Below are 21,362 nucleotides of genomic sequence, written 5' to 3'. Positions count from 1 at the left end.
TTTTGATCATAGTGCAAAAATTGTTTTACACCGCAAGTTTAGAGTCTAAAACATGACAACATAAAAGGAAATTGATTGGTTTCATTTAATTTTGTATTTATTCTACACATGTGCGATTATTATTATTTTTGGTCTAATGATTTCACAACATATACCCTTTTAATTGTTTAGACCTCATTTTGTCAAATCAGAATGAGCCGTCAAATTAAAATTAGATGTTTGAAATTATGTTGACAATGAGAGTTAATTACATCTAGAAGAAATCCAGGTCACACAAAGAAGCCAAAAAAAAACATAACATGAGACAATGTTATGTCAACTTGTTGATTCAAGATATCTCTCCATGCTAGTGTTCACATTATTGTGAATCCAGACTGTTCAATTTTGATGCGATTGAATTACATTTTTGAAACAAAACATGACATTAGACAAAGTTGATTCAAACTATGTCTCATTCACAGCCATGTAAAAAGAAGAAAATGAAACAATAAATACCCTTCAATGTCCTTCAGACATATGCATACAAGAGTAGGACCATCTTTCTCATCACTAAATTTTTTATCATTTATGACACTGTCATGTCAGATACACTAGTAATAAGAAGCAAAAATATTGGTAAGCATGGAAGTTTTAATAAACATTCATTGTCCCATTTTTTTTGAAACATTTGAGTACATCATCTGGCAGATTTAACTACAGCTGCATTCAAAAACAAATTCCAAACTTATAAAAAAAGTGGAATTGTTCAGAATGTAATTAGGAAGATTAACTAAGGAAGAAAAAAAAATTAAACAGACTCTTTTAATCGACAGAACTTCGGGGGTTAGCTAGAATTTTCCCTCGCTAAATCTATCCGTCTCTACGACTACAGCACTGTGCAACGGCTGTAGGAGAATCAATTTCGGTTGAGAGATGAATGTGTCAAGAGGCTAAGGGAAGTACCTGTGATGTACTTGAATGGTGCTGCTGTAGATGAGATTGATGATTATGATTAACCTCTCTTTCGTAACTCTTGTCAATGACTATTGTAATGAGAGAATCATCAACTTCGTTTCCGCTTAAACCCTTGTTGTTGTTGTCATTGTTGTCTTGCATTTTTCTTCTAAGCTTCTCTTCTGCTTCTTGTAAGAACTTGAATTTCGGAGGAGGAGATGACTTTAATCTATTGAACTCTGCATCGGTTGTTGACTCGAAAAGAGGGTTGAATCCGTGTTGATTATAGGGACTTATATTGATGTTAGGAGTGAAAGTAGGAGTGAAAAAATGTGGAGATGAAATAGGTGTCAAATATGGTGTTTCCACATCTAACAAATCCCCTAAGCTTCTTGAATCCTTTCCATTTTTGTTTTCACATCTAGATTTACTATCTTCAGATTCCAAATCCTCTTTCGATTCTTCAACTATCGTGAACAAAATTCGCGGATGACCTAAAACGTTGTCGCCGTGAAGATGGTGTTGCATCATGTACTCTGCTTCGACGGAATCTTCGCCGTAGGGCTTGAATAGAAACTCTTTGCTAGTTTGTACTTGAGGGTCATGGACAAAATTGCCATTAGTTCTCATTGAAGAACAAAGCTCTGGTGGAGTAAAACCTGTGTGCCTCATAGAACTTGATGATGATGGCCTTTTCCAACAAAACATGTAGAAAATCTCTTTCAAAGGGTTTCCATTTCCATAGTCATTTTCAATCTCTCTATGAATTATCTTTTTCTTCCACCATAACAAGTAGTAAACTTCAGCTACTAAAGCCAATAAAAGACAACCAAAAACAATACTAAGACCAAGTCCTACACTACTCAAAGATTTCATCTTTGCTCTCAAATCAAACTTAAAAAATCAAAACTCGAATCTAACCGAAACAATCTTTTGTCAGACGTTACATACTTCTCGTCCGAACTCCGGATTACCAGGCCGCCCTTTCCGTAAGAATCAGAGATTTAAAACACAACTTTCTTAACATCTAATCTAGTTATACCAAATTGACTAATGAAAGAAAAATTACAACCAAATTTCAACAAAGAGAATGACACATATTCAAAGAGTAAATGAAAAAGCTTACTTGAGAATTGACTTAATCCAAACCCTTTAAGCAAAGATTTTGAACTCAAGCAAGCAAATCTGGATATTCCCTTTGACTAAAATTCAATTTCAATGTAAACCAACACTTCTCAGACATAAAAACAAACACCTTGTGAGCAAATTGTAAAAGCTTCACAAAAACACCAGGGGCCAACCAAAAAAAGCTCCTTTTTTCTCTCTTGAAAGCAACACTTGCAAATCATAAGCTTGAAACTTTAGCTTTAGCCTTTAACCCCACTTGAGATTAGGCACCTCCTTGTGGATTTGTCTCATCATTGCAACATTTTTCAAAAACACCATTGAAAAGAGAAAGCATGAAAAATTCTCTGAGTGAAAACCACTTTGTGGTAGTGCTAAAAAACCATGAGCAAGAATATAACTATAGAATTGAAGTGAGAGAGTGTGTGAACAATGAACTTGTCTGGCTTATGGTTGGAGGGTCTCGTCCTTCAAGAGAGACTCACATGGGATCTGAAAGAAACGGAAAATGACATGTCAATATATGTCATTACATCTATCATAAAAAATAAAATTTGACATAATATACTACTCCGCGTACAGAACTGAGTTCGAACTCAAGAGTTCTGGTTAACCGTATTTAACACTGAGTTCGAACTCAAACTCTGATAAAATTGAATTCTAATCTAAAATATCTGATTAAGTCGGAAGAGACCTCTTTGTATCTGGTATAATAAGAATCTTATTATTCCTCCTCAAGTATAATTGGATAGTATAGAGGAAGTTTATTAGAAAGGTAAATATTTGAATAAAATCTTTCATGTAGGTGGGGAAGATTTTTCTCCCATAACTCAAGTTGACACTTGTTGGTGTTTTACTAGCTGACAAATTAGGAGGGACAATGATTCCATGTGGGAAAGTTTCATATAATGCTTCTTGTTTCTTAGAGAATTTTAATTATGACTTTTATTGAGTCATGTTTTAATTTTCTTGTATGATTTTTGTTTTGACTAATGGAATTATTTGGAAAGGAAGTAACATTGTTATTGGTTCATTTGATTTAGTAGATCATCATCATCATCTAGAAATAATTCATGGCGGGAGAAATTGTCTTCAGGTCATTAATTAATAATATTATTGTTAATCATTTAATAATAATTAAGGTTTGTGTAATAGACATGTTAATAGTTGGATCCTTTGCATTGGAGAGAGTTCAATGTTTTTTTATATATGTGAATAAGAGAGTCATTTGTTTTGTTTTTTTTTATTTCGTATATGCTTTGGATTGGATGAGTGTTCTTAATTTTAATTGTAATTTCGCAAAAGAAATGTGAAATACTCTTAAAATAATTTATGGAATTTCTCCGAACATCGAATAAGAGGGAGTGAACACTCGAAGCGAAGAAGATGAATGCTTCTTTTGAAGATGTTCTTCAACCCTTGGAAATTTTGGAAATAATGTTAGACCCTTCGTAACTAACAAATATCTAAGATCTAAGAATTGGAATCGGAAACCTGGACCAATCCTTAAATTGAGGAAGAGAAAATTTATGATTTTCAGAAGGAAGAAATCGTCGAGAAATTGAAAGAGTCTATTCAACTATTAAAGAATGAAAGCATGAGGTCAAATCTAAAATAATCTCGAACAACTTCATCAAAGAACTCATGTGAAGAAGAAAAACCAACTATAGTAATCTCTTTCGAAAGAATAATCTCGGTGATTGAACGATCTTCAGAGGATTCAACATCCAATGGAGAAACCTCATCAAGAAAATAATATAGAGAAGAATAAGTTTCATCTAGTAGATTCTTCGAAAGAAGAAAGGAGAAGAATGACTGTCTTAATGATGACACTTTATCATTGCATAATATTTGCAAGTATTTTTTATAGAACCATTAAAATTTCAAGCAAAAGATGAGCTAAAATGATGAAGAAATGAGAAGAATGGTCAAAAGAAAATAAATTATGGACTTAGAAAAATAAGAAGAAAAGGCAAGCAAAAAGGAAATTTTGGCCCCTGGATTTCTTGCAACACGATGCCTTTGTAGCATTCGCAATGGAAAAGTATCGCGATCGTGATATTGCCTATTGTGGTCGCGATGGTATGCGGGTCAGACACGTTTTTGGCTATTTAAATATAAAAAATAGGTACTTTTAGAAGGGTTCTGAAATCCATAATAGAATTTGACTGCAAAGAGTTCTACAACAAGGAACTTTAGAGTTTTGGATCCATTAAAGACATATTTCTTCATTGAATTTTACGTACTCTTCATATCACAATGAGTAGCTAGATTTCTCTTTATTAGGTTTTAGTAGATGAAAATAAGTACCATGTATGGCAAATGAAGATTTTAAACGAATGAGTAAAGAGAGTCGGAACTGGGTAAAACTCAGAAATCTAATTGGTAATGATGGTTGTAACGAGTAACCAGAGTAGTGCAGCGAAAGCAGAATGTAACGGGTTGGATAATTGGTGGTGTGACTTGAGAGGAGTCAGATAGTTGAAATTCAATGGTATAGGAATATGATTATTGAATTTCTTGAAGGAAGCAGTTAGTGAAAAGTGTAAGTATTATTTTATCGCTCAGAAGGGAAAGTATATTTAAGGTTGGTACGCTCGGTAGATGGAATGCATTACTCCAGTGTTGATCAGGTGTGGTCATACCATGGTTATGTAATTATATTATTCAGTTATTGGACGCATTGTATGAGTTGTACCTCAATGTTCTATTGTTGTTAACCTTTTGGAGATATAACGAGTGGTACACTCTTGGATGGTCAAATGCGACGTAAGAGCTGAAATTTGAATGTGTGAGACATGCTTTCGGTTGGTTATGTCAGATGAATTTTGAGGATCGACTAGGGAAATGTTACTTGGGAACTGGAGAGTCAGATGAAGGACTCATATCCGGAACTTTTCACTTGAAGTATGTTTTCGAGGACGAAAACTCTTTTAGTGGGGAGAGTTGTAACGCCCCATATTTTCTAATTTTAATTTAATCGGAAATTAAATTATTATTTAGAATTATTTAGTATTTTCGTTGAACTAATTTGAGGAATTATGGAATATTGGTCTTTGGGCCAAGTGTGGTATTTAGTAATGAGGGGGTGTTAAGTTGTTGTGCCCATTACTAAATTATGTTATGTTTTCATAAAATAAAGGAATTGTGAAAAAGGGAAATTAGGAGAAAAAGAGAAAAGTTGGAGAACAGAGAGATACGTGAAAGAGGAGAAGACGAGGAAGAAGAGGACCTTCGAAGATTCAACTCTAAGGTAAGGGGGGACTCATCGGGTTAGTAATTATTATGAAATCAAGGGTAATAGAATGGATTAGGATTGTTATTTGATTCAATTGTATGTGTTGGGTTTTAGGGTTGTTAGGTTTTTGAGTAATCTCATAACTTTTATGTGAATTTAATGGAATTGGATGATAATGTTCATGTCTGGTTGATTGATATTTGAAGCATGTTAGAGTAGTGTTATAACATGTAATTTGGTGTTGTTTTGATGTAATATCGTAATGGTACAAAATTGGATTAATAAAGAAGCTGAATTGCTGTCAAAATGGATTTTGGGGTTACTGGTACGAAGTAACCAGTTACTGAGATAGGTGTAACCGGTTGCCACTGTTGATTTGGCGTTATTGAGCTGTCTGGGAGGCAGTAATCGGTTACTGAAATGGGTGTAACCGGTTACCGCTGTTAAAAACAGAACTATGGGTTACTTGAGATGCAGTAACCGGTTACTGAAATGGGTGTAACCGGTTACCGCTGTTCGTTTTTGAAAAATAATTATTTTCTAACATTCGTATCTTTTAAACTGTTTGTCCGATTTAGGTGCCGTTTTGGGCGTTGCGAAGCTGATTAAGAGCTTTATATGATGAATTGTTGAAATGGGCAGTAGCCCTATTTTATTTTAAATGTTGATTTAATTTAATTGATGGATTGTAGCATTGTATACATATATGTGTGAATGTAACAATGTGTTGTTATGGTGATGTAACCACTTCGAATTCATTGTGATTGGGTGGTGTTTTGACATGGACATATGTGATATAATTGAATAATGATGATGCTAGAATTGAATACATGTTGATATGATTATGTGTTATATAATTGTGGATGGTGTTGAAACCGAATATATCCTTCGGTGTTGCTTTTGGTGAGTTATTAGTGATGACATTGTTCATTTTGGTCCAGTGGTGATGTTATGACAACATGATTATAATGTTGATAATGTGTGTATAACATGAACATGTGGTGATTATTTTGATCGTACGATGATGATTGATTTGTTTTGAATGATGCATGATAAATGTACATACTTGTTGGTGATAACTATGTTGAGTTATGTGAGACGATGTTATTCATCGAATCGGTGATGTTGTAAATATGTCATATGTGTGCATTTATTCATACGCATTTTGGTGATGGATCCCGGTGATGTTGTGGATCAAATGGTGGGCATAATTCCCATTGTGTGGAATTTGTGCCGGTTGGACTGTATCTTGATGATGAATAGATCAGTTGGATGGGTTTAGCCCATGTATGGTACCACATGCATAGATTCAGCTCACTCATGTGCATAATGATATAGTATGACTGGATGGATTGCATATTATGTTCAGTGATGTGTTTGGTTGGCATGATTATTTGATTAACTGTTGGGTATTTGAAATACATGTTATAATTGGGTGAATAATAATTGTATGATGTTTTACTGCTGATGAATGTATAATACTTATTAATTTCGAATGAGACTCACCCTTACATGTTGATATTTTCAGATTGAGGAGTAGCGGCCTATTGATTGGTGAGGATAGCTTATAGAGTTCATCCAGTAGTTTGATGTCGTGTCAGTCATGCTCTAATAGTGTAACACTGGGGAACGATTTAGTTAGAGTTTGAGTTATGTACTTTATTTTAGTGGTTTTGGTTTTATTCCATTACTTTAATTTGGTGATGTATACTTTCCACTGTGTTAAACATGATATGGTTTAATTGATGAACCGTTTCTAATAAGGCATGACAATTGACACATGTTTGGTTTAAATTAATTGTGACACCCTCTATTATATGTTTTACTCTAATTATCTTAATAATTGCCACGGGGTTTAGAAGGGTGTTACATTTGGCTTAGTTCAAGGGATCTGGGATTTGAGTTCTGGATTAGGGTTAGGAAGAGGCCGATTTATGGATCCACCAAAATTTAAAGTGAAGGTAAAGGAAACACAAGAAAGGGGGGGTTGAATTGGGTTTTAAGAATAAAAACTTTTTCTTCAACCAAGACAAGCAAGCAAAGAACAAGGAATAAAAATAATGACACAATATTTTTATCCTGGTTCGCTATTAATGAAACTACCTCCAGTCTACCCGTCAAAGTGATTTTTCCTTTTCACAAGGACTTAATTCACTATAACCAAACTGATTACATACAAAGACCTATTATCAATGTCTTCTTGAGACTAATGACTATACCCTAGTCTCTCAAGGAACAATATCAACTCACAAGTTGAATTACAAAGGTGTGTTTGAAAAGATGCTTCTTGATAACCAGATTACATAAAATGAAATACAATGAAATAACATAACAGTGTTAAGAGCAAGATATGAACAAAAGTTCCTAGCTTTACAACTTTTCAAGCAAACACAGTTTCAACATATTCAAAAGTTCTTATTAAAAGAGTCTTGTGAAAAACAAATTCTTCATTTCCATTCTTCCAAGTCTTCTATATATAGGCATGAAAAGATCCATCAAACAGTAATGATGGAATTACACATTTCTTAGTTGTATTCTTGCATAACGGTCAGTGAGAGTGGTAGACAAAATTGTACCAATGTACTGTCCTTGAGTTACAAAATCACATATTGGAAGGAATATTTGATCTGTACCATTACTATTCAATAACGTAAAACCTTTTTGATCTTATCTTCTAATCTTTAGAGGCTTCAGAATGCATGTTGTTGAAGTATGTTTATAAGGATCAAAACCTTTAATAAAGTCTTCAAAACCTTGTCTTCAGAATTTGTTCTCCAGAACCTTGTCTACAGAACCTTCAGAAATTGGTCTTCAAAACTTGTGCCAAATGTCAGAGCTTGAGAATCTTTAGAAGCTCTTTATTAGAGTCAGAGTAAGAAGCCATTTGATGAGCATTCTATCAGAAGCGTTGTCAAAGAGCATTCCAAATCTTGACTATTCTTTGTGACCGCACTTTGTTATCTCTTTAGAGTTAAAGTGCGTTGATTCCAGAAACTGATGACGTCACATGTCATTCTATCAGAGTCAGAATCTGTAAGCAAAAGCTACCCACTAAACATAAACCATTAGGATACAAAATTCTTCTCTAAGAAACAATGTATTGTTATACTCAAAACTAAAGGCCATATGTTGAATTAAATCTTGTTCTTACAATCTCCCCCTTTTTTATGACAAAGCTAGACGAAGAATCCTCTTTCAAGGAAGTGATTTTTGATATGATTGTAGAAATCTAGTGGAGAAGAACAACGAGAATTGTAGCGCAGAGTGTAACACCCTTCTAAACCCCCGCGGAATATAATATAAAATTCAGAGTAAACATGCACAAGGATGTCACAATTTCAAAAGAAACAAAATATCAAATCGATTGTCATGCCTTTTGAGGAACAAAATAACATCATTCAGTAAACCATGTTCAACACAGCGGAAAAGAAATCTAGAAACTGAATAACATAACCCTCAATTATCAATATCAAATCACCGATTCACAACCAATTAAACATAATCCGAAAACCAATAAAATAAGAGTATAACAATCAACTCTAAAACAAGCGTTCCCCAGTGTTACAAGATCAGAGCATGACAGTGACGCGAAAACTAATGGACTAGCCTATAAGCTATCCTCACCAAGCATAAATGCCGCTACTCCTTAATCTGAAAAATGATCAATAGTAAAGGTGAGACATATCACAGTTAAACTATATTATAAGTTTGTAACGACAAAATGTCATAAGCATATTACTCACCCAACTGCAACAGATTTAGATTTTCAGAAAATATTCACCAACAACATAAAATACAATCAACCACATCACCATGAAATAACACTGGAAATCTTCCAATCATGTTATAACAACACATATGCAATGCAACGACTCTATACATTTGGTACCAATCATCATGGGATTAACCCATTTAACCGATCCAACCATCACCGGGATACGGCCCTGCCAGCACTAATTCCACACAATGGGAATTATGCCTCCACTGATCCAAATGTCGTCGGGATTTAGCCACCAAAAATGATTATGAATGCATGCACAACATATAACATACTCACCATCATCACTGATACGATGAACAAATTCATCTCAACATAACTCACCGATATCAACTCCGAACTCAGTATGTTCATGTCTCAGCATCATTCAATAATCAAATCATACATAATCACACTCAATATCACATCAATATCACAATCATATTATCACCACATTGACACATTTATCAATCTATGCACACAATGTATAACTCACCATAATAAATTAAATTGGGATTTTTAAAACAAAATCAAGCTACAGCCCGTCTCATCATTTTATCATATAAAATATTTCATTAGCTTTACAACGCTCAAAATGGCGCTTAAAACGGACCCACGGTTTAAAAGATACGAAAATCACAATTTTGCAAAACTGGGCACATTCTCCCGGCGCTCTGTGGCAGTAGCTTGCCACTCCCTCTCCCGCTACACTCGCCCGGCGAGACGTGTAGGCGCACACTCGCCCGACGAATTGATCCACTCGCCTAGCGCTCCGCACCAGAAACAGAAAAATGCTGTGCGATTTTGGCATTCCTCTTCTCCCAATTCCAACCCAATCGCACCAAAACGTTTATAATACCAAAATAGCACCACTTTACATGTTTTAACACAATTCTAACACATTTATAGGTCATTTAACATCAACCATATTCTCACATCATTCAATTTCACCAAAATCACTCAAATGTTCTAAACTTCCAAAACCTAAAACATTCAATTGTGACAAATATCCCATTCCAACGTAACATAAGGAACATTCCAGAACCCTAAATTCCTGTATAAAAATCAAATCAAACACTCCCATTCTACAAAAACTCATTCACAAATTATAACTTCGAAACCCTAACAGACTACACCAAACTCTATTGTTCAAAAATCTGTTCGACGATGGCCGGAAAAGGAGAAGGTCCAGCGATCGGAATCGATCTCGGCACAACATACTCCTGCGTTGGAGTATGGCAGCACGATAGGGTTGAGATCATTGCCAATGATCAAGGAAACCGTACGACGCCGTCTTATGTTGCTTTTACAGATAGTGAAAGGTTGATCGGTGATGCTGCTAAGAATCAGGTTGCCATGAATCCAATTAACACCGTCTTCGGTCAGATCTCTAACTTTTGCATGCGTGATTTTCATATAAATATATTTATTTTAAAAAATTTAGTGAAAAAACATATAATTTTGTTTTATGAATTTTAATCGTTAGTATGCTAGTTGGTGATTTTGGATTTGTTTGCTTTAACAGATGCGAAACGTTTGATTGGAAGGAGAGTTTCTGATGCTTCTGTTCAGAGTGATATGAAGCTTTGGCCATTCAAGGTTATTGCTGGTCCTGGTGAAAAGCCTATGATTGTGGTTAACTATAAAGGCGAGGAGAAGCAATTTGCTGCTGAGGAAATTTCCTCTATGGTGCTCATTAAGATGCGGGAGATTGCTGAGGCTTATCTTGGTTCTACTGTGAAGAATGCTGTTGTTACCGTTCCTGCTTACTTCAATGACTCCCAGCGTCAAGCTACAAAGGATGCTGGTGCCATTGCTGGTTTGAATGTTTTGAGGATAATCAATGAGCCTACTGCGGCGGCTATTGCTTATGGGCTTGACAAGAAGGCTACAAGTGTTGGTGAGAAGAATGTGTTGATTTTTGATTTGGGAGGTGGTACTTTTGATGTGTCTCTTCTTACTATTGAAGAGGGTATTTTTGAAGTTAAGGCCACTGCTGGTGATACTCATCTTGGTGGTGAAGATTTTGATAACAGATTAGTTAATCATTTTGTTCAAGAGTTTAAGAGGAAGAATAAGAAGGATATTAGTGGTAACCCTAGGGCGTTGAGGAGGTTGAGAACTGCTTGTGAGAGAGCGAAGAGAACTCTCTCATCAACTGCTCAGACAACTATTGAGATTGATTCTTTGTATGAGGGTGTTGATTTTTACACTACAATTACCCGTGCTAGGTTTGAGGAACTTAACATGGATTTATTCAGGAAGTGTATGGAGCCTGTGGAGAAGTGTTTGAGGGATGCTAAGATGGACAAGAGCACTGTTCATGATGTTGTTCTTGTTGGTGGTTCCACTAGGATTCCTAAAGTTCAGCAGTTGTTGCAGGACTTCTTCAATGGGAAGGAGCTTTGCAAGAGCATCAACCCTGATGAGGCTGTTGCTTATGGAGCTGCTGTCCAAGCTGCTATATTGAGTGGTGAAGGAAATGAGAAGGTTCAAGATTTGTTGCTTTTGGATGTCACCCCATTGTCTCAAGGTTTGGAGACTGCAGGAGGTGTCATGACTGTATTGATTCCAAGGAACACAACAATCCCAACCAAGAAGGAGCAAGTTTTCTCTACTTACTCTGACAACCAACCTGGTGTCTTGATCCAAGTGTATGAAGGTGAGAGAGCAAGAACAAAAGACAACAACTTGTTGGGTAAATTCGAGCTTTCCGGCATTCCTCCTGCTCCCCGTGGTGTTCCTCAGATCACTGTCTGTTTCGACATTGATGCCAATGGTATCTTGAATGTCTCTGCGGAGGACAAAACAACAGGACAGAAGAACAAAATCACTATTACAAACGACAAAGGTAGGCTCTCAAAGGAGGAGATTGAGAAGATGGTTGAGGAAGCAGAGAAATACAAAGCAGAAGACGAGGAACACAAGAAGAAGGTTGATGCAAAGAATGCTTTGGAAAACTATGCTTACAACATGAGGAACACAATTAAGGATGAGAAGATTGCTTCAAAGCTTACACCTGATGACAAGAAAAAGATTGAAGATGCAATTGATGCTTCCATTACTTGGTTGGATAATAACCAATTGGCAGAGGCAGATGAGTTTGAAGATAAGATGAAGGAACTTGAAAGCCTTTGCAATCCGATAATTGCTAAGATGTATCAAGGTGGAGCTGCTCCTGACATGGGTGGGGATGATGATGAAGTTCCTCCAGCTGCCGGTGGTGCTGGTCCTAAGATTGAAGAAGTGGATTAAGTTTGTTTGTTTAGGTACTTTTGTTTTAATTAATTGGTCAGTGTTTTAGGGATTTCCTTTCTGATAATGGGATGTTATGTTGAATATAGGTGTTGTGTTTTTGTCAAATCTTGAATTGTTTATCTCAATTATAATTGGGATGATAAGTTATTTGTATGAATTATATTTTAAATCCGAAGGAAGAAATTTTACTGGCCAACTCGATCCTTTAATTTTTAATCGTTAAACTTTTACTAAATTTGTTCTTTTTGATTTATTATATTGGATGGTATTTTTATTGGAGAATACTTAGATATAATTTCTTAGGTGTGGTTTGTATTATTTTCTAATGAAAACTAGTAGAAGACCCGTGCGGACGCACGGGTAGTTTAAATCTTAAGATGAATAATGAATTACAAACGAATAAAAAATGAAGTTATATTTGGTAGCTATTTAAAAAAAGAAAGAAAGAAATGTAATAAGCAAAAGAGTATTATGGTGATAACAAAATGTGAAAATAGTGAGTTTCAGTGATAAAATTCACATAAAAAATGTATTATGGTGATAGTGACCTGTAAAAATAATGAGTTTTAGTGATAAAATTTACATAAAAAATATTATGGTGATAGTGACTCGTAAAAATAGTGAGTTTCAGTAATAAAATTCACTATTTAAGATCGGCTTGGTTGTAAGTGATATATAATTGTTATTATAAAATTATTATAACAATCAAATACTAACTCTAACAACAATAATTTCTGAAAGTTTTGTTTGATCCTATTTTATCATAGTAAAAAGTAATGACATAGTGCAGAAACATGAACCTATTTAATATAGAAGAGAGTAAGAATCAATAAATACTATAGCAAAAAAAATCTTATTTAGTATAATTCATTTAAAATTATGATACATTTCCTAGACTGATTTAAAAGAATAAGGACCAAACATTGGCCCGGGAAGATATTGCTTAGTGTAGTTGCTTTTAACATTTTGTGCATCACATATTTTGCTACTAAAGAAATTTGAATTTGGAAATGAGCTTATGTCAGGATGCATCCTATGTTGCATGTTGAGAAGATTTTGGGGCGGCCCAATAAACTCAATCACTCGAATAAGCTTCTCCCAAAACCAGCTTCATCAATGCAAACCTTACAAAAAGAACAATCACATATGAAAATTAACGTTGATTAAAGATCAAGAATTCATTAATAGAGAAATATGTTTTAGTATATGCGTATGTTGCTTCGGACCATAGAAGGAAGTTGACACTCATCACCGACAAGAATGGCATGGTTTATTCTTGGTAGTTGTAAAGGTATGATATATTCACAGTCTTTAAGTTGCACTGCTTCATCGATCACCAAAAGGTTCATTGGTTTTATAGAAACAGTGTGCAACCTAAATGAAGTAGCAGTTGTACAGAATATTATCGATGCGTTTCCAAAACAAAATTCTCTAACTGGATTATCCTTATTAAACCCGATCAAGTCAAGTCTGTGAAGTGAATCTTTTGCAGTTTCTAAAGCTGTTAAAACATTCATTTCTCTACTTGAACACGGGTTCTGCATCACTATTCTTAAAATTCCGAGACGAATCAACTAAAATTTCCATATTAGAGAAAAACTTTTCCAGTTCTTCAGAAGCCAGATACTCTTGAAACAACATTTCTTTAAATGATTCAAGTTTCTCCTCTAAACACACTAATTTCATATAGCTATGTTCTAATATGAAACACATTGGTACATGAGTGCATAAGCTAGAAATGCACTCTTTCAGTTGCAACGCTCTAAAATGAAATTTCTCTCTCAAAAACTCCAATAATGACTTCAACTTTTCACTTTCATTGCCTGATTTCTTTTACTGCAACATCTCATTCTTGATGAATATTGTATAATCCGAAGCACCATAGTTAAATAGATGAACCATTGAATTTAGACAGCTTCTCCATCCTGTATGAGGTGCTAACCATATGCGAAGCTGTTGCATTCGGTTATCCAAAAATATATCTTCAACCTCATTTTTGTCAACATCAAGCCGCTCATTATTTCCAAACAACAGAATGTCACCTGCAGAAAAGACCAAATCACCATTTTTGCTACTAAGTGTCTCTCTCACTACTGCAACACACGACACGCGAATGAAAATAACATCAGCATTCAGTGGAACTGTCTTCCATTAGCTTTGTCTACAACCATGATTCCAGCAGTTATTCCAGCACAGATTACAGAAGACACATTGTTGTGTGTTTCGGCCCGTTATAAAATAACAAATTTTCAAATTTAAATAAAAAGAAAAGAAAAGGCAAAGCAAGCATCAAGGAAAATTTATTCATATGAAGAAAAAGAAAGTTAAATACCTTGATGAAGAGTGAAGGAAGTTGTTGTCAAACTACCAATTATCAAAGCTGATGCCACATGGAGGTACAACAAAGTTAAATTTTTTTATAAAGCATGTCAATAGCATATTAAAACGGTTTCATAAGATCTCAACCATGACAAGATTATCTCATTTTCTATTTCAACCATTAGAAGTGGAGATATTAGGATCTGATGTTACTTACAGATAAAGGTCCAAAGCTATTTTGTTGAAAAGGAGAATGAGCATTTCTTCTGACAGTATAGTGACCGCAACTCAGATCCAGAGCATCCTGCACAAGATACCATTTTTGGATTAACTGCCATATATTTGTTGACTGCAATGAATAATGAATATAAAAGAACTTGCCTTCCAAATTCCATCGTGGAAATTATTCACGTAATACCGTGAAACTGCACTAATCCCATCTTTTATTAATCCAGTTACCATTTTCTTTCCATATCTGCATCATAAATCCAAAGTTTATAAGTATGACCTGAGGAAACAGAAAAGAACATGATTCATTCATTACCGAAAATTTTTCATACCTAACTAAGTCCCGTTTGAGAGCATTAGTCCCAGCATACTCAAGAGTTATCTCATCACCTTGCTCTGCCCATACTAAATAAAATTATTGGGTTCAAATAAGCAGGGTCATAATTCAATAAGAATAATAGAGATTATCAACAACTTCCATACATATTCTAAAATTTCCATTTTCCTTGTCGAACATTGAAATGCACTCGGAGCATGTAAGCAATCCAATTCTATGCAATTGAAGATTTAATGTTTTCTGGGCCATATAACACTGCAAACAGCGGAAAAATAATCAAAATAAGTAGTTGCATAACTTACACAAAGGAGGAAGGCCAGGAAAGGATATATGCGTACATGAGAGGTTTCTCTTATGGTTTCAAAACAATGTTTTTATGGAGAATTTTATATTTTGCAGAGTGAACAATCAGCTAGTGGCTCGGGTTATGAAGCAGTTTATGGACATTGTAACTATTATACAATAATCATCCAAATCATGCATCCAGCAACATAAAGAATAATATATTCAGAGGCTACAGTCAAAGACACCATTTTTACTGCACTTCACCAACAAAACAAACAACTAAAAGAAGATATATGTGTTTAAACAAAATACACACTTAAGAAACCAGTAGAAGATATACCGTTTCAAAACTGTTTTTGGTGTGCCTACAAAAATACATAGAACAAAAGTTAGAAAACCATGAGAATCCGACATAAGCCTTAAAATAAGAGAAAAACAAATGTTACTAAAAGACAAGTTAGTGAAAAAACACAGCTTACAAAGAAAACAGCTATGAATCAGAAAAGCTAAATACCTTCAAACTTGTGAGGCTCTTTGATGAAAAACAGCGACTAATATGCTTGAAAGACTTCAGTAAGATAAAAGACTCTAGAGCCACAATATTACATCTAACCAACGGCAACACAAGATTAAAACAAATCCAAAGCTCTGATGCTGACCTAACCATTTAAACAAATCGATCAAGAGTAACAGAAACACAAACATGAACTTGAGGGATAAACTGTGAAACAAACACACTAACAAACACTTGTGAAGACAGAGATGCCAATGATTGAACACTTATTAACATGAACATCTTCACACCATCTTGACACCAAAAAACTGGATCTGAAACAACCACAAACAATGTAAAATCCTAAATAGTGTAAAATGAGAAAAAACCAGAATTTGAAAATGAAATGAACACAAAACTTTCAAGATAAATACTTGCATCTTTGTTAAACATGGAACTATTTTAAGTGATACGGTGGGAAGTTTTCAAGATCTAAGAATAGATCTAAATTGTATCCAACTATGAACAGAGTAAAGAAATAATGTTCTTAGAAATTCCAGATTTGAGAGTTCTAAGGAAAACCAAACACATTTGTGAGTTCTAAGGAAAACCAAAACAATGAAATCTGAGTAAATCATAACAACTCAAACATTCAACCAAAAAATACAGAGAACAAAAAATTTCAAAACCAAACATTTGAAAGCGAAAGGAAACTCAACTATAACAACATAAAATACAAACACCATATTTAACAGCAAAAGTTCATAATGAGAATCGGAGGGAAGATGTGAGATAGCGAAACGGGGTGAGAAGGCGTGCTTAGCATTGGAAACGTTTAATTTTACGGGGTGAAAGAGGTGTACCTGAGCGGTGTTTGAAAACAATGGAGCTTGGAGGGAAGAAGTGCTTGAGGCGTTCTGCTTTTCTTTTGAGAAAGAAGAGTGTGAAAGATGTGCTTCAATAATGATGCAGAAGTGTGTATTTGGAGCGAGGGAAAAGAGTAGACTCACGTGCAAAAAGTAGATGGAAAGTACAAAGATTTTGGGTAAGTGGCCAATGAAATGCTTTCGTTGGGCCAATTGTATTTTTCAATTTGTTAAATACCGATTTAGCCTTTTCCAAGGGGTGGTTTTTTTTGGCAGAAGGGTAAAATAGTCTCTTTGGTCAATTTATTAGTATTGGGTAGATAGTAGATATGACAGGGGTATAATTTCCTATTACACATGTGCAAATTTTTTCTATTTTTATATTTTAAATGATGTTTAAGTACACTTGTCATAATTGGAAAATAGTATAAATCATACCTAAAAAATTGTAGGTAAGTTTTCTCCTTTTTCTTTTGGCTTCCCTAATCAGAAATTAATCAACTGTTTTATTTTCAAGTATTTTGTAACATAGAAAAAATTTACATACAACCACATTTTTCATAAGATATTTGCACACGTTCTCCATAAATTAATTTTACCTATTTATTTATTATTTGTTTAATTAATTTAACTATTTAATAGTTTTTTTATCTAATTACTTATTAGTAAAAAAATAATAAAAAACACATTCTCAATAGTAAAAAAGTAGCACATTCTCTACTATTATTTATGCCTAAGTGTGGTTAAAAAAAACATTCTCAGTGCACCCATAACATTTAGGCGCATTATCGAAATGACAATTTTGCCCTCGTGTTTTTGTAGATGGATCTTCGGAAATACCTTTTTTTGTTTACGTTTATTTTGTTCCGTAGATGCACCTACGGTAAACACCCATAATTTTTTAAATTAACACCTTTCGTAGATGTATCTACCGTAAACACTCATAATTTTTCAAATTAACACCTTCTGTAGATGCATCTAGGGAAGTTTTCCTGTTTGTTTTTACATCAGAAGTAGTGCAGTAGCTAGTAGTAGATTGAAAATGAAAAAATGTATAAACACATAAAGACATAAAGTAAGATTTGACAAAAAAAGATTATATTGCAATGTTATAGTGTATATATTACACTTTGAAACTACACAAATACATTAAAAGAGCTATTGCGGCTAAATCTATTGGAGGTTCTAATCTTGACTTTTCGGCATTTGATTCCTTCTCGGTGTTGTTCAACTTTTAAAATCGTGTATCCTATCCACAAAATGGTCCGGCCACGTATCGGCAACGTCGGTGTGATAAAGTGTCCATTCCGGTGAAGTAGGTGGTATTGGACATCCCGGTTTCAAGTAAACTTGTACAAAATGACGCGATTTGGCGAGTCATCCAACACATATAATACGATCAATTGGATTTGTAGGAGATGTCGTGCTGAGCGGGAAAAAGGTTTCTGAAAAACCGTAACGCGTCAAGAATTAAGAAGGAATACCGTCGAGAAAGTGTTGAACAACTTTATCGAATCCGGATGAGTCCAAAAAATATCTCGGACCGTAACCTCGTCATCGCAATTTGTGTACCGCATACATATTTGTTATCATCCAGCATTTTCAACAATTGTTGCATCTCGTTCCTATCACCCCTAACCGCCTTATTATTGCGGTACCGTTGATTATACACTTGCCTTATGTTTGATATGTTGTCGGGTTCCTTCCTTTTCAATGTGGCAAGTATATTTTTCGGTTGGACAAAATTCAAGGACATGTCTTAAATAGATGCCTTCTCAACCGGATTGAGCCAACATGCCATAGAGTGGCTTTGTAATTTTATGCACAATTCATGGTTATGCAAACCACAAATAACAGAGCTTCTCCACTTCATGCTAGCCAACATATAACAACAGATTTTAAATGGACACTCGCATTTTCTAGTACCTGTGTCGTCTTTTCTAAACTTCTTTAGAGGAGGATTATATTTCCCGCTTCTCTCGCACAACATTGTAACAAACGGATTTCTTCTTGCGGTATCATTATCTGATCTTCCGATTACCACGCCAAATCCAAGGTCAATTGCTTTCCGACGAATCCATGTTAGCATGCTTTCACGATCATCAAGGCCGTGCTTGCTAATAAAGTCACCTCTGACATCTACCACTTTTGCGACCACCTCATCGATACTCGCACTAACATCGACTAAAGAAGATAATTTACTTGAAATATCATCTGTGTGCACCATACCTATTTTGCCAAACATAATACAAAATTACAAAATGCTGGAAAAAACTTGCAGGGACTATTCCGTAGATCCATCTACGGAAGTGTTCTTCCTCAACATGTTTTGTATATCCATCTACGGAAGCTACGTTACATTATTGTACAAAAAATGATTGATAATGTGAACAATGTAGTTGGTGAAAGTGAGTATTTACCTGAAATTCAGACTCTTCTAGCTCCCTTTGATTTGTTGCACCAAAAAGTTTGAGTCTTGGAGTGATATAAAGTATTGATGAAGTAGGGTTTTTAGGGTGTGGAGTATGTGGTGTTTGAAGAAATGAAACAATGGAAGGAGTGATCATGCTGGTTCAAACTATATAAGACACTTCCATAGATGCATCTGCGGAAGAATGTGGCGCTAAGACTCTTTCCGTAGATGCATCTACGAAAAAATTCTTGAACTGATTTTATGTGTATTTTCTCCCCTTATACACTAGTTTATTACGCTTTCATAGATGCATCTACGGAAGGAATCAAATTTTTTCAAAATATGGGGTGCTTCTGGATATCCATCTATGGAAGCTGGGAATTTCTGTGGTGTGTAAGAGATCCATGGGGTTGGATGAGAAATTTTCTAAAAAAATTCAAAAATAAATATTACTATTTTTTATAAAATGTTTAGTTTATTTATTTTAAATGTTTAGAGATATAGGAAAGTTAAGGCGACTTTTTTTGTTTTGTTTACATGTTAAGGTGACTTTAGTTTAGTGTATTTTAAATATGTATTTTAAATGTTTAGATATAGGAAAGTTAAGGTGACTTTACTTTAGTGTATTTTAAATCTTTTAGAAAATTCTACCCAAAAGAGAAGTACTTAAAGACAAATCCTATCCATTGGACAATGTAAAGATTAGGTTAGAGCACCCACATCGGTGGTGTCTTTCCTTTTTTTAAACCACAAGTGTCAGAATATATTATTATTTAAATTTAAATGGACCAAACTTTTAAACCATCGTTCCTACAGAATACCACCGTAGTTTTGAAAAATTGTGAGAGTAGTAGGTCCCAATTTGGAGTTTTAAGTGAGTGGTATGGATGTTTGGAAAATTTAGTAATATGGTAAAAGTATAAAAAAATATAATAAATTAAGTAGGGTTCATTTATACCACTAACTTGGAGTGTATGGATGTGGATGCTGTGACACCCCATGTTTTCCCTTAATTAATTTAAATTGAAATTAAATTATTTATTGGATTTATTTGGCATTTTATTGGATTTATTAGAGAATTATGGAAAATGAGGCTAATGGGCCAGTGTCGTAAGTAGCAATTGGGGGGTGTGTCAGTTGCAAAGCCTTTTACTAAACTAAGGTTATATTTTCCATAAAATAGAAAAGAGGAAGATTTTGTGAAAAAGGGAACCAAAAAGGAGAAGAGAAGATTGAACGTGAAATTGGGAGAAGGGCAAGTGCAAAGAGCAAGAGCATCCAAGAATTCGACATCGAGGTAAGGGGGGATTCTTCTCATTAACCTCTATTATGGGTATTATGAATGATTCGATTGAATTCGTATGTTAGGATTCTGAATTGGATTATATGTCGGTGTTTGGGGTTTTGAGGTTTATAGAACTTTGGTTCAATTTATGTTGTGAATGATGATTGGTGTTGAATAATGATGTTAAAGCATGATTAGAAGTATGTGTAAATGTGTATTTTCGTGTTTGTTGGTGCTGTTTGATGTTGCAATACGTTGTGGTACGTTCTGGTATGGATTGGAATTGATGCAGGTGCTGAAAAATGGAGTTTTGGGGTTTCTGGTACGAGGTAACCGGTTACCTGGGGAGTGGTAACCGATTACCTGAGGTTACGTCACTGAGATGGCCTATTCGTTGTGAAGTAACCGGTTACTTGAGTTGGGGTAACCGGTTACCACTGTTGGATTTTGTGTTCTGTGGTTCTGCTAGGAGGCAGTAACCGGTTACTGGTTTTGAAGTAACCGGTTACCGCTGTTACGAATAGACTCGTTGGTTACTCCGTAAGGTAGTAACCGGTTACTTGAATTGGAGTAACCGGTTACCACTGAAGCTTTTTGGAAAAATACTTATTTTAATTATCCGTAACTTTTAAACCGTTGATTCTTTTTGTACGCCGTTTCGAGGACCCGTTAGATGAATTAATCCCCTATTTTATGAAGTATATTAGGGAGTTGTAACTTAAAATAATTTTGTTTGGTTTTGAGAATTTGTAATTGGTGGTAGATTGAGTAACAGTACGAACATGCTATGCGGTGTTTTAGCTAGTATGATTGCTGAGGTGATAA

General features: G+C 34.8%; 3 protein-coding genes across 6 annotated transcripts; 1 reads left to right on the top strand and 2 right to left on the bottom strand.

Annotated features, from left to right (window-relative positions):
* Nucleotides 1-270: 270 nt before the first annotated feature.
* On the bottom strand, nucleotides 271-2,876 carry LOC131611348 (uncharacterized). The gene is made up of 2 exons (XM_058883388.1): nucleotides 2,753-2,876; nucleotides 271-2,550 (listed from the first exon to the last, which is right to left on the bottom strand). The coding sequence occupies exon 2, from the start codon at nucleotides 1,807-1,809 to the stop codon at nucleotides 922-924; it is 888 nt and encodes a 295-aa protein (XP_058739371.1). The 5' UTR covers nucleotides 1,810-2,550; nucleotides 2,753-2,876; the 3' UTR covers nucleotides 271-921.
* A 7,122-nt stretch (nucleotides 2,877-9,998) lies between these two features.
* On the top strand, nucleotides 9,999-12,507 carry LOC131609020 (heat shock cognate 70 kDa protein 2-like). The gene is made up of 2 exons (XM_058880642.1): nucleotides 9,999-10,434; nucleotides 10,579-12,507. Exons 1-2 carry the CDS (start codon nucleotides 10,221-10,223, stop codon nucleotides 12,306-12,308), a joined length of 1,944 nt encoding a protein of 647 aa, XP_058736625.1. The 5' UTR covers nucleotides 9,999-10,220; the 3' UTR covers nucleotides 12,309-12,507.
* A 618-nt stretch (nucleotides 12,508-13,125) lies between these two features.
* On the bottom strand, nucleotides 13,126-17,148 carry LOC131609021 (phosphoinositide phosphatase SAC8-like). Of its 4 annotated transcripts, XM_058880647.1 has the most exons (8): nucleotides 16,837-17,148; nucleotides 15,995-16,308; nucleotides 15,821-15,845; nucleotides 15,342-15,450; nucleotides 15,191-15,263; nucleotides 15,012-15,105; nucleotides 14,848-14,934; nucleotides 13,126-14,691 (listed from the first exon to the last, which is right to left on the bottom strand). In XM_058880647.1, exons 4-8 carry the CDS (start codon nucleotides 15,442-15,444, stop codon nucleotides 14,686-14,688), a joined length of 363 nt encoding a protein of 120 aa, XP_058736630.1. In that variant the 5' UTR covers nucleotides 15,445-15,450; nucleotides 15,821-15,845; nucleotides 15,995-16,308; nucleotides 16,837-17,148; the 3' UTR covers nucleotides 13,126-14,685. The 4 variants fall into 4 exon arrangements, with proteins under 4 accessions (XP_058736630.1, XP_058736626.1, XP_058736627.1 ...); XM_058880643.1 differs by lacking the exon at nucleotides 13,126-14,691 and having other exon boundaries at nucleotides 14,702-14,934; XM_058880644.1 differs by lacking the exon at nucleotides 13,126-14,691 and having other exon boundaries at nucleotides 14,702-14,934; nucleotides 15,995-16,139.
* Nucleotides 17,149-21,362: the final 4,214 nt, after the last annotated feature.

This window comes from Vicia villosa, linkage group LG6 (assembly GCF_029867415.1).
Source record: "Vicia villosa cultivar HV-30 ecotype Madison, WI linkage group LG6, Vvil1.0, whole genome shotgun sequence".
Classification (NCBI taxonomy): Eukaryota; Viridiplantae; Streptophyta; class Magnoliopsida; order Fabales; family Fabaceae; genus Vicia; species Vicia villosa.
The sequence above is the reverse complement of the archived record's forward strand: the minus strand, read 5'-3'. Positions and strand labels throughout refer to the sequence as shown.

What these genes read in the sequence shown, in the direction of transcription:
- LOC131611348 (XM_058883388.1), bottom strand. Translation starts at nt 1,809, where the DNA reads ATGAAATCTTTGAGTAGTGTAGGACTTGGTCTTAGTATTGTTTTTGGT.
- LOC131609020 (XM_058880642.1), top strand. Translation starts at nt 10,221, where the DNA reads ATGGCCGGAAAAGGAGAAGGTCCAGCGATCGGAATCGATCTCGGCACA. An exon ending in TCCAATTAACACCGTCTTCG is followed by an intron (nt 10,435 to 10,578) that starts GTCAGATCTCTA and finishes TTGCTTTAACAG; the next exon opens with ATGCGAAACGTTTGATTGGA.
- LOC131609021 (XM_058880643.1), bottom strand. Translation starts at nt 15,444, where the DNA reads ATGGCCCAGAAAACATTAAATCTTCAATTGCATAGAATTGGATTGCTT. An exon ending in CTCAAACGGGACTTAGTTAG is followed by an intron (nt 15,106 to 15,190) that starts GTATGAAAAATT and finishes TTTATGATGCAG; the next exon opens with ATATGGAAAGAAAATGGTAA. An exon ending in TCCACGATGGAATTTGGAAG is followed by an intron (nt 14,935 to 15,011) that starts GCAAGTTCTTTT and finishes TATCTTGTGCAG; the next exon opens with GATGCTCTGGATCTGAGTTG.